General features: G+C 40.4%; 1 protein-coding gene across 1 annotated transcript in view; it reads right to left on the reverse strand.

Annotated features, from left to right (window-relative positions):
* LOC126471368 (structural maintenance of chromosomes protein 4-like) overlaps positions 1–12,956 on the reverse strand; it is a 178,339-nt gene that overhangs the window by 125,748 nt on the left and 39,635 nt on the right. The window contains exons 4-5 of the mRNA XM_050099490.1: positions 8,145–8,226; positions 7,860–8,024 (exon numbers count right to left, since the gene is read on the reverse strand). Of these exons, the coding sequence (XP_049955447.1) occupies positions 7,860–8,024; positions 8,145–8,226 (247 nt within the window). The remainder of the gene's footprint in view (positions 1–7,859; positions 8,025–8,144; positions 8,227–12,956) is intronic.

The raw sequence follows: 12,956 nt of genomic DNA on the forward strand, positions 1-12,956 counted from the left end.
TCTCCTTGACTATTATGGACCAGAGGTTTTCTGCCTCCTTCAACAACTAAAACCTGAATGAGAACCACATGCCCTATCATATGAGGAAGTAAAATTTTGACTCTGAGGAGGACCACATCACTGCAGTGCAGCACAAATTTTTCAGTTGCGATAAGCAACTGGGTCAGTCCAAACAGGATTTGATTGTGATGTTCCAAGGTCTTTGTCAGGAATGTCAGTTTTGGTGTTTCAGCAAAGCCTGTAAACAGTCTTATGCCGTGTCTGTCATTTGGGACATGCTCCTGGTACAAGCACTCAATCAGGGGCTTTTGACAGATGTGCTGAAACTGAAAGACCCCACATTGGAGGATTGTCTTCAGATTGTTCAAGCATTTGACCACTCATTCATGTATCAGGTTCCATACGAGATCCTTCTTCTATCTATGCAGTCAACCCTACTGCCTGCTACCTTAGCCACACCTGCTCCCTGCAGATTTTCCACCTATAAGTAAACAGGCATTCCCTGCATGCTGCACTCCTGCACTAACCATTTCATCACACATTCTCAGCACCATTGCCTATTTTGTCATGCCGCACATGCCTCCTGCTCCATGACATGCAAAAAACAGAGGTCTGCAGGGCTACCACCAAGATGTGGGTGGTTTCAGCTCAAGTGGACACTTTCCCAATGGAGGAATCAAACATGGTGGCCCCAGAGGTGCTCCACGTCCATGCCAATCTTTCTGTCTGAGATCAACAAATTTCCCTCCAGGTGTTCATCAATGATCACCTTGTTGACTGCCAGATGGACACCAGTTCTACTGCTTCTATTATGTGGAACACCTACCAGCAGTAAGCCTCTCCTCCACTACAACCATTCTCCCAGCATCTCTGCAGTTACAGCAGTGACATAGTGGCAGTCAAAGGAGAGTTCATCATCATATTCCAACGGGCTTCCTTGTTGATACCTCAGGGGTGACAGACATATTAAGACTTGACCTCTTCACTGTTTTGCGACTAGAAATGCACAATTTGACTAGTAGCATACTGCCAGTCATTGACAATCCTTACTTCCACACTTTTCACGAGAAGTACCATTCAGTGTTTGAGCCTCCTACTACAGGTGTTGTGAGGTTTGAAGCATCTATCACCCTCCTCCAAATAGCCATACCCTACTTTTTAAAGGCTTGGAATGTCCCATTCACCCTTCAGGATAAGTTACAGGTGGAGCTGCAATTTTGCAAGATCCTGGCATCTTGACAGCTGTTTCCAATAGTTAGTGGGCAACACCCACCATACTGGTCAACAAACTGGATAGCTCCCTCCAAATATGTGGCAATTTCAAGAACATGATAGAAGTGCAATCCACTGTGGATGTTTACTCCATCCCAAAGATATACGAGATTCTTACTGACCTCAAGGATGCATATCTGCAGCTTTCACTGGATCAGGTGTCATACGATTTGCTAGTAATCAACACATCTTTTGGTCTCTTCTACTACAGCCCTCTCCCCTTTCGGACTGCACGCACCCCATCAATATTTCAGAATATTTGGAACACCTTACATGGGAAGTGCTGGCACAGCCAACGACCTAGATGATATTATCATGGCAGGATGGTCTTCAAAAGGCCTGGCTGGTAATCTAGATGCTCTTTTCTCCATCCTCTATTCTGCAGATCTTAATTATAATTAGGAGAACTACCAATTTTTTGTTCCATTTGTGGGATAACTGGGACATATCTTAAGCACCTCAGGAATCTGGTTGACGCTGCAGTATGTCCAGGCTGTACAGGACTTACCACCACCAACAATGTCAGGCAACTTTAATCCTTATTGGGCCACCTGAATTAGTATCTGTTATGTCTAGGAAGCCTGCATACTTGGTTCGCTAGACAAACAATCAAACAAGTCATGTTAACAAGTCTTTTTACAATTAATCAAATACAATACTTAACCTTGACAATTACACAGATGTGTCGCAAGCAAAAGGACAACATGCGAAGTAATTAGTCTTTGTGGTGACCACTGTTCTATAACTGACAAAAGTCTGTACTGAGCTACTATTGAAGTCACTCTCATTGATGCTGCTATAAAAGCGGCTAATCTTAAAGATGCTATTGAACTGGGCCGCCACTAGTCGGGCATGGCTCTTATGTCCTCTTCACCTAGAGGCCACTGCTGTCATGTTGTCATTCTGGAAGGGAGGTCTGTCAGCATGCGGTTTGCTGATCTCTTCTCACAGCCTTCTCTTCCATGTTGTTCCCAACTGGCGTGCCGGCGCTCACTGTATGCCATAACATTTCTCAATCCCAAAGTGACAGAATGTCATTGTATATGAAGCACGACAATGGGAGGGGAGGCAGGAGCATGGATGCTCTGATGGACCGGAAACTGTGGCTGCAGGGGCATCAGGCTTCCGGTCGTACCCTGCCATCCGGTCTTTGCTCTGGTGGAAATGTCTCCCAGAAAATGTCTAGAAGGAATGTGTCCAGCTCCGAAGGCCCATACGAAGATATAGAAGGCATCAGCTGCTGCAGTGTGGGTGTGTCCAGCTTCATCAGTAGAACAAGAGGAGATGGAGAAGGCAATGAATCTGTCTCCATGGGGTCATCCCACACTGTCATGAAAAAACACTCTGGCAGCTGCTGTGGCTGTGCTGTCCTTGCTATCTGTGAATTTGGGGGAAGAGATACAGAAGGATCACAGTGCACATGAGAGTGGCGAAATTTATTGTGATGTTGGTGCTGCAATCCGTCTGGGCCTGAAATGAGATACACACATGTGCCAAGTCGACAAAGGACCTCGCCTCATGCCCATCATCTAAAATCTAAAATTAAACTCAATCTGAACAGGCCTTGGAAGGTCTGCACACCACTCTCCTGGCTGTATGTCAGTTTATGAGACTGAAGCTGTTACTTCTCAATCACGTAGCTCCTCCATTTGCCACACATGGGCTGAGTGCATCCCTCTTGCCTACAGCACTCGACAGACCAGATGGTCACCCATCCAAGTGTTAGCCCAGCCTGACAGCACTTTGATGATCTGACGGGAACCAGTGTTACCACTGTGGCAAGGCCCCAGGCCCCGCCCATCATCTGCTGCCACTAACATCCCAGAAAAACACAATATGATACAACGCAAAGCGATACTTGTGGCCTTCCTTCAGTGCTGGATGCTGCAGAGGATAGTGCAGGTGGAGGAGTGTATGATTGCAGTGGCCATAAAGCAATTCCTTTGGCAATGATCCATGGATGCAAATGATAGGAGGCGAGAAACAGTTGCAATGCTTCATCCCTGTTGTTTGCAGAGCAAAGTTTGGCCACCATCTGCTGGCAAAATGTTCTGCTTTGCCACTGGACTGTGGATGAAATGGTGCACTAGTTAGATGCTGTATGCCATTGCATTCACAGAATGTTGCAAATTCATTTGATGTGAACTTAGGGCCATTGTCCGACACTGTGACCTCTGGCAAACCTTTGAGGCCAAAAATAGAGGACAACACTTGAACTGTGCTACATGACTTTGTTGAGTTCACTGGCACAGCAAAAGGAAACTTGCTATAAGAGTCAACCACAATCTACCAGTGAATGTACCAAAAAGGTCCCGCAAAGTCTATGTGTGCACATTGCATGGTGATTACGAGTGAGGCCAAGCAGGGAATTTTTGTGGTCAAGCAGACTGATTTTCTGCACAGGCTTGACACTGTGACATAATATGTTCTATTTGGGCGTACATACCCTGCCAAGTGAAGTGTTGACATGCTAACTGTTTCATACAAACAATCCCCAAGTGTCCTTTGTGAAGTAATGCAACACCACTTCTTGCAAAACTTTGGGGATCAATACACATGATTTTCCATTGTCATTTTGAAAAAGAATCACACATTGCTGTGTAGCAAGGCTATGCCTATGTGCAAAGTATAGGTGCATTACAGCATTCATTATGCTAAGCAATGGGTGAGGCCAAGATGTGTGAATGTATTTTAGCAAAATGTTCAAATTGGAATCAGCTTCCATGGCATGTGCAATTTTCCTATAGTGCAGAGGAAAGGATTGAAGCAATTCAGAGTAATGAGCATCAATGTGACACCAAGTTGCAGCAGAAGCATCAAAGTCTGTATCAGAGCCAATTGGAAGACATGAAAGTGCATCAGCATTACCATGTTGAGTATTATCAGATGATACACAATCTTGTACTGGTATTGAGACAACAATGAAGCCAATCTTTGCAATTTATGGGCAGTTCGTACAGGAACCACCTTCATCTGACGAAACAAGCACTGCAATGGCTTGTGATTTGTTACTAAGTAGAATTTTTGCCATACAAATAGTGGTGCAATTTGGTGACACCATACACAGTACCCAATGCCGCCACCTCTATTTGTGAATAGTTACACTGAGCTTTAGATAACACTTTCTATGCGAAAACAATAGACCTGTCATTATCACTAAATCTGTGCAAAAGCAATGCACTGATTCTGTAAGAAAAAACGTCAACTTGTAACACAACTGGTTTGTCAGGATCAAAGTTAACCAAGCCTCGATCATTGAGCAATGCAGATTTTAGTTTTTGAAAAGCTTCTTGGCACTCATCTGTACAAACAAAGGGGACATTCTTGCAACACAAGCAATGCAATAGAGCTGGGATTTGTGCAGCATTTGGTATGAACTGAATATAATAGTTCATTTTCCATGAGACTGACTGCAATTCTGTGACACTGCAAGGAACTGGCAGATCACGTATGGCTGATAAATGTGACTGAAGAGTATGTACACCTTGACTGTTTATGACATGACCAAGATACAACAACTCAGGTTTAAAAAAGTTACACTCATTCAGTCTACACTTTAGTCCTGCATCAGATAACACATGAAATAAAGCATGCAGTTTTGGAGTGTGTTCTTCAGGTATGAGACTTGCCACAACAATATTGTCCAAACAGTTTGGTATTTGAGCAGTCAGTTGTCCCAAATGCCATTGGGAAATGGTAGGTGCAGAAACATTGGAAAAAGGCACACACAAATATTTAAGCAAGCCCAAATAAGTGTTCACAACACACATGCTTTGAGATTTCTCATCTAGTGGTATTTGAAGATATGTATCTTGCAAATCAATTTTTGAAAAGTAGTGACCAGAACCTAATCTGCCCACAAGATCCTCTGGGCAGGGCAATGAGTAGGTATCACTCACAGTTTGTGGGTTGACCACAGACTTAGTCAACACAGAGGTGAATGTGACCTGAAGGTTTGGGGAGAAGAACCAGTGGACTTGCCCATTGACTAGTTTGTATGGATGCAATAGCTCTGCTATCTTGTAATTCTTTAAGTTTAGCAGCTGCTTTATCCTGTAATGCAATGGGAACAGTTCTGGCCCAGCAAAATTTTGGCTGAGCATTGTCTTTTGTAGTAATATGTGCCACAAAATTGTTAGCCTTGGCTAAACCTTCAGAAAAGATCTCAGGGAATTCTTCCAACAAGCAGCATTGTCTTTGGCATTGAATGCAGTCACTGACAACACATTGTCCTGGATGTGAAAACTAAACAAATCAAATGAATCAAGGCCAAATACATTCTCACAACCATGTGATTGTACCACAGTGAAAGTCACAGTTCATGCATGCGAGTGATACATGGCAGGCAAATTACATTTTCCAGGAACGGGAATGTCTTGTCCATTGTAAGCCATCAGGTGTGTGCTAGTTTTAGACAGGTGTGGAGAGCCTAATAGTTCATGTGTGTTATGATTCAGCAATGTAACAGAGGCATAAATGTCCAACTGAAATTTCACACGTTTTCCACTAATATGCAAGTGAACACAAAGTTTGTTGGACTGGTATAGCACTGAATAAACTGTTTGATTGCTAGTTTTGCTAATGTCTGCAGCATGCTTTGAATACACTGAACTGGGCCTTGCAATTAGATATGTGTGAGTGGGCAGAATTCTTATGTTAGTTCTGTTGCAAACATATGGATTGTACGCGACCTCTCTTGGTGCAAACATAACACTGTCCTTGTGTGGATGAGCAGTCTTGGCATTTGTGCTGTGAATAGTACTGAGGACATGACTTAATTCCATTCACCTATTTAGAGGATTGTTAACATGTCTTGGCATGCACATGCTGTTGCTGCATACTGGGCTTGTCATGAGCAAGGGACAACTCAGCCAGACAAATTTGTGGCTGCTCAAATTTGTTGTCTGCTATGACACTTGAATCGTACTGATCTAGAATTTGCAGTACATGATGAAATGATGGACCTGACTCTTTAAAAATCTGTTCTCCAAGTTTGACATCAGTTAGATTTTACATGATCGCATCGTGCAACATAACATCTGAATATAAAGAACCACAAGCACATTTGAATTTGCATTTCCTCATCATACCCTCCAAATCTGTTGCCCACTCACGATAAGTTTGTTTTGACCTTTTCTTGCAATGAAAGAATTTGTGCCTAGCTGCCACCACTTTCACTTGCTGGTTATACGAAAGTTTATTCAGAGTGATGTTAGGGAACAATTTCTGAAAGAGGCAAAAAACTGCACTTCTCACTGATGAAAAAAAGTAATTTAGTTTCACACTATCTGATACTTTGTGAGAAATGATGTGGGCTTCATACTGTTGCAACCGCTTGAGCCATTCCTCTTCTTTCTTTTTCATTAAACTGGTGAAAAGGCAGTATGGCACTCAGAGCTACAGTTGTTGCATGTTTGGCTGTGTCAGGTGTTTGGTTCACCAATAACTGCTGTACCGAGCTTAGAAGGACTGCAATCTGCTGTGTCTGAAACTGCAACATCTGTGTTAGCTGCATTGCATCTATTGTTTGCAGCTGAGGTGCCTGAGCAAGAGAGGGGGGAAGATGGGTTGCTCATTTTGGAATAAGCAAATGCAATAAACAGACAATGCAAGTAATAAAGTAAGTGCCTACAATGCCCACCTGAAAACACTGAATAGAAAAAACACCGTAAGACTCCATTAAAACATGTAAACACCCCTGCAAAGAAAAGACAAGGTAGAATTGAGGTGCCAACAAGACACGAAATACCATGGCAAAACAAAACTGTGGCAACTAGTGGATCTGGGTGCAAAATGTAAACAGGTTGTCACTTTGGTATTCATTCACCTCATTGCCAATCTTTTGTCCAGCCTTGTCATCAACTGCATATTGGGTTTGCTAGACAAACAAGTTGTATTAATGAGTTTTATTACAATTACTGAAATACAATACTTAACTCTGGCAGTTACACAGATGTGTCACAAGCAAAGGGCAACACACAAAATAATCAGCCTTTGCAGTGACTGCTGATCTATAACTCACAAAAGTCATCATAATACTACCTGTATGGAAACATCCTGAGTGAACAAATTGTTTCCTAAGAGACCAGTCTCTGGTGGTCTACCGTTCACATTATTACTTTTCTCACTTAACCTATGCCTGGATCATTCTTGATCATCATCTTGTCCAAGGGCATTTGCCCTCACTAGCCATGTGCATTATGCAAGGAAATCAACAAATACAATTTGCAATAAACCTTTCATATTCTGTCATTTCCTCCATGGCAGCTTGAGTGATTTTCTATGCAAGGTCAGGCAAATTTTCTGGCATTGTCCAGTTAGTTTCCTTCAATAGATTATGTGGCATAAGCTCTCATAGTGTTTCATAGGGAAGAGAGACATACGACTTGAAACAAACTAATAGTTCCTTTTTGAGTTTGTTATCTATTTAATATTATGAAACATTTTTATAATATAACGAATTTTTCAAGGAATAACCCAGTAAAATTAGGGTGGACAAATTAACAAGTGCAACTTACATTAAGGTGAAAGGTTGATTCTTAACTTAGTTTATACTTTTGTTCTATACAAGAGAAATTATCAGTCACCTGTTTTTTCTCACCTTGCAGCAATTCATTCATTCTTGCCTGCTTCTCTGCAGCTGCTTCAGCCTCTGCTTTCAGGCCAGCACCTTCATTATTATAACTTCCAGACTTTTGGTTCAACTTGTCTTTTTTCATTACCTGCTGATCTCTCTCTGTAAAATTAATTAACTTTAACAAAAAACAAATTCAATTATGTTTAACCTGTTAATTAATAATATTGAATACCTACTGATTTAATTCATCAATATTTTCAAGTAATTTCTTTTTTTCTTTTTGAATGATTTCTACTTGTGACAGTTTCTCTCCTAGCAGTCTCTGAAGTTCAGACTTCTCTTGTTCTTCTTTATCAGTTAACTCTTGATCATCTTTTCTGCAAAGAGGAACATTATTAATGTATTTGCATAACTTCTGATCACTCGTGGCTAATGGTGTGCTTAAGGAACAGAAACATTCTACCTGCTCACCTCACTGTGTATGATCTAGTTCAAGAAGAAAAGACTCTGGCATATTTTTAATTTATTGCATAAACATGGTTAAATATCTAAATTGAACTACAATATGAAAGGCAAAAGGGAAACTGTTGTACATAAACATTCAAAATAAGCTTGAGGAAAAGGTTGGGTGGCCAAGATTACAATGCAGCAAATACTAAGCCAAGAAACTTCAAAAAATTGTTTGAATACAGAATAATATTAAGTAACGTTAATTTTGGTAAATTAAAAGAATGAATAAGACCAACTGAAATAAACACAAACCTTTTTCTCAAGATGTAAATTGAATCTATTTTTGCAGTCTGGTGTTTCACACTTTTAATGTCAACTGTAACTGACAGGCCATGTGAGGTGAGAAGTGGAGGAATCATCCACAAGTAAGGTGGAGTTTGTGTAGGGTTTCCCAACAGTTGATGACACAGTGTTCATTGCTACTGTAAGTAAAGTGATTATTAAATCATGCTCTAGTCTGGAAATGAGTTCTAGACTTTATCTGAAATACCATATTACAAGCAACAACCATACAAAGGCGGGGGGAAGACCATGGAATCTCTGTGCATGTAAGTGGGCAATGTTTTTTTTTTTTTCCATCACGTGGTGGTGGAGGCATTTTTAATATTGAAGAAGATACTTAAAAAAAGGTTGCTTACAGAGGAAAGCCCAGCTATTAGAGCTAGTTTATGAATGTTAGATTAATATTCTCTGAGCTCATTGCAGAAACAAACTACTTCTTCCAAGGTGCAGTTAAGATAAGAGTTGCTCATCCACACTAGCATTTTCTGGGCACAGCAGACAAGGGTAATACTAATGCAGCAAGGTATGTTGAATGCATTTGATGTAGTAGTTAGCATTGCTGGGTGGTGTGCTGTGGGTCACCAGTTTGAACCCAACCACTGGCAATTATTTGTTATTTTGTATTCATCCATTATGGAAAGGTCTTGTGTTTGTATAGTCTGTAACATTCAGTGGTGTTATAAATAGCCACACTTTTCATCTGGGGCTTGGTATTATTCTGGCTGTATGTTGATTTTCATAATAAATGTGCTTTCATTGCTGCGTGTTACACTTCACTGATGACTCTGCTTTCACATTTGGACTCAGTTCTAAGAATGTCATTGCTTGGTGGAGACACTGGATAATTCCAAACATCTACATCAACATAGCTTTTACATTGACTGTCTGGAGCTATCACCTAAACCAACAGGAACAGAATACAAGCAGTACTTCATTCCCAATGGCCATATATTCAGGAGAAAATGGATTCCAAATGAGCAGTAAAGTCAGCAGCATGCTGGGGATCCATCAGTGCTTCTCTGGAGATGCTAGTCAGGGCATGACTAGATTTGACTGGGTCACAAAATGCTACAGCTGGGATGACATGATGTGATGGCAAATGGGTACTTTTACTTTGATGGTACAATCCAGCAGTCGTTCAACCGTAATGAAGAGAAGTTCAATAGCTGGGATGAATTCCAGGTTGAACTGAAGAATATGTTTAATGACAATCAGCAGCAAGTCCACTTAATGTAAGAACAACTGAAGAACAGGGCTCAGCTTCATGGGGAAACAACACAGACCAACCTACATAATATTTTAGCCTTATATCAGATTTTGAATTTGAATATGACAGAAGCTGACAAAATTTCGCATTTTATGAGTTGCAGGAAACCTGTACCAAGCTCTTTTGGTAAAGGATGTCACAATAACTGAGGAATCCATCAAGTGGTGCCAGCATGTCAAGGAAATGCAACAGAAAGAGAGTAGGATAAAGAGGTATGAATGAATCCTGACTGCGGTCCCTACGGGAGTTGTGTAAGATAACTGGACCTCCTCTCTCTCATACACCACAAGCAAGGGAAGAGAGAAAGTATTTTTTAGCAACCAGATCAGGCTGTACACCATTGCAGAGAAAGAGGACAAGTTTGTGTTGACTACTACATCACCAAACATCAATCATCACACCTATTCAGACCAGTCAACTACAGATGATTATAGTCGACCTGTGGAGTGAAGCCAATCACTATACCCTGGACGAGGTCAGTCCCCAATGTACTGTAGCTGTCCCACACTGACAAATAGAGGTACCAACTACTCCCAGCTAAATCTTCAAAGGATGCATACAGGGGTCCATATGTGGGCCCATATTTTAGGACATAGCTACTGAGCCAATGATAGAGCAATGTGAGTAGTAGCCTACACTGATGATATGCTCATAGTGGTATCAGGAAACTCAAGAAGACAGAACAAAAGACTTCACAGCTTCTCATAGACATCAATGAATGGTGCTTTTTACAGCAGAGGTGGGGGGGGGGGGGGGGTTGCCAACTAAACCACTGGTGGAATAATTCCTGGTAGAAAGAGAGGGATTCGACAGAAAAGGGGTATCACATCTACACTTTTTTCCTATACATGAAGGAACAAATAAGGTTTACACATATAGATCAGAGACATGGCATGGTTCATACCCAGAACACCTCTATTGGTTTGGTCTCAGCCAAACACCCATGTGCACTTGTGGAGGAGTAGGAACTCCAGAAAATGCCACTTTACACTGTGATGATCTCTCACTCATATGACCCTGAACTGAATGTGACAACATAGGACAAATTCTGTAACAGCTGGATGACTGGTGCATACTGAATGGCATAACTGATAATGTGTCATGTACCTTACACAGATTATACAAACAAGAACAATCACATACATAGATAAGAGCAAACATGCAAACACAAGAACAGGATACTTGAGATGACGCAGATCCAAGAACAGAAACAAACTCAGATGCTGAAACAGATACAATGAGATTAATGTACAGTCCTAGATGTAAGATAAGACTAAATAAAGAAACACAGAAATTGATAAACTTTCATAAAATATTTTAAACTATGTGGAAACGTCTTGACCAATATGTGTAAATTAAAAGATATACTGTAGCTTAGGTAGAATCATATAGCTTAGGTAAAGTAATACCTAAAATGAAAGTGATGCAAAAGGTTGTTGTGCTTAGGTAATATTTTACCTTACAAACAACACAAACACCAGGAACACAAAATAACGAAGTCAAAGATGCACAAATAAAATGTACTGATTATGCCCCATGTAAAACACATATGACCTGTAGCAAATGTAATAGAAGGGTAATACAAACACATGCCTGTGCATATAAATTTATCAAATGATTATTAAAGCTCTATTTTCTATACTACCTTAAATGTGATAGTCTTTATGATTTACCAAGCTCTCACACACAAGATAGCTTGGTAGTGGGATCTCTAACAGAAATCTATGTACTTGTCTATTGTCTTTTATTTCTCCTTCTTGAATGTAAGCGTCTTATAATTTCAGAATTTTTTTCCTAAATTTATAATATGTCAGAATAATGATCTGTCAACCTCTTTTCTGCCTTCCTAAATTCCTATATTCTATTCATGAACCATTAATTTTAAGATTTTCATTTCTAAATTATTTTAAAGTCTATAAATATTTAAAGCTGTGATATTTTTAATCCTTACTACAAATAAGAAGAAAAGAAAAGCCAGACAAGTAAGGGAATAGAAAGAAGTGATGGTACTATGCTTCACAAACCAAAGGAAGTATTGGGACAGTGGCAAGAACATGTAGAGTGCCTAGATGAGGCTGATCAAAAATAAAAAGATATTGAATTAGAAGGGGAGATGAGAGTTACAGAAGAGGACAAAAGATGCTGAATCTTGGAAGGAGAAGTAGAAAAGGCTTTAAAAGAGGTGTAGCATACTGGCCGCAGTGGCAGAGCGGTTGTAGGCGCTTCAGTCCGGAACCGCGTCACTGCTACGGTCGCAGGTTCGAATCATGCCTCTGGCATGGATGTGTGTGATGTCCTTAGGTTAGTTGGGTTTAATTAGTTCTAGGTTATAGGAGGCTGATGACCTCAGATTTTAAGTTCCATAGTGCTCAGAGCCATTTGAACCATTTTTAAAGGTGAAGAATCATCTCGCAAGTGGAATTGACGGCAGCAGAATTGTTAAAGAACCTTTGGAATAGTGGTGTGAAAGAGTTATCATATCGATGTAATAACACGTATAAAAATGGTGAATGACTGGATGAGTTTCTCCGAGTTATCAATTGAAAAGAAGAAAGAAATGCCAAGAAATTTGAAGATTTTCGAACTAGAAGTTTGATTTCTTATGTAGCTAAAGTTTCCTTAATGATGATAAATAGAAGACTTCAAGCAAGACAGGAAAATGGTATTGCAGAGGAACAGTATTGATTTAGAAGAGGGAAAAGTACAAGAGATGCAATTGGACTGCTGAGAAATATAGGTAGAGAGAATGAGAAGTTTATATTGTTCTCATTGACTTGGAAAAATCTTTGGATACGTTACAGTGGAATAAATCAATGGACATTCTAAGGGAGAATGACGTTGACAGGAGGGATTGAAGGCAGATTAAAAATCTTTACCTGCGACAGAAAATATGAGTACAAATTAGGAATAAGCAGACATGAAAACACAATTGGAAGGTGAGTGAGGGAAGGCTGCTTTTTCTCTCCCCCCTCAATACTGTTTAACATATATCTGCAGCACATGATTCACAAATGTTTGAAAAAAAATTAGAGGAGTGCAATTGGTAGG

The sequence above is a fragment of the Schistocerca serialis genome, chromosome 3, assembly GCF_023864345.2.
Source record: "Schistocerca serialis cubense isolate TAMUIC-IGC-003099 chromosome 3, iqSchSeri2.2, whole genome shotgun sequence".
Taxonomy (NCBI): Eukaryota; Metazoa; Arthropoda; class Insecta; order Orthoptera; family Acrididae; genus Schistocerca; species Schistocerca serialis.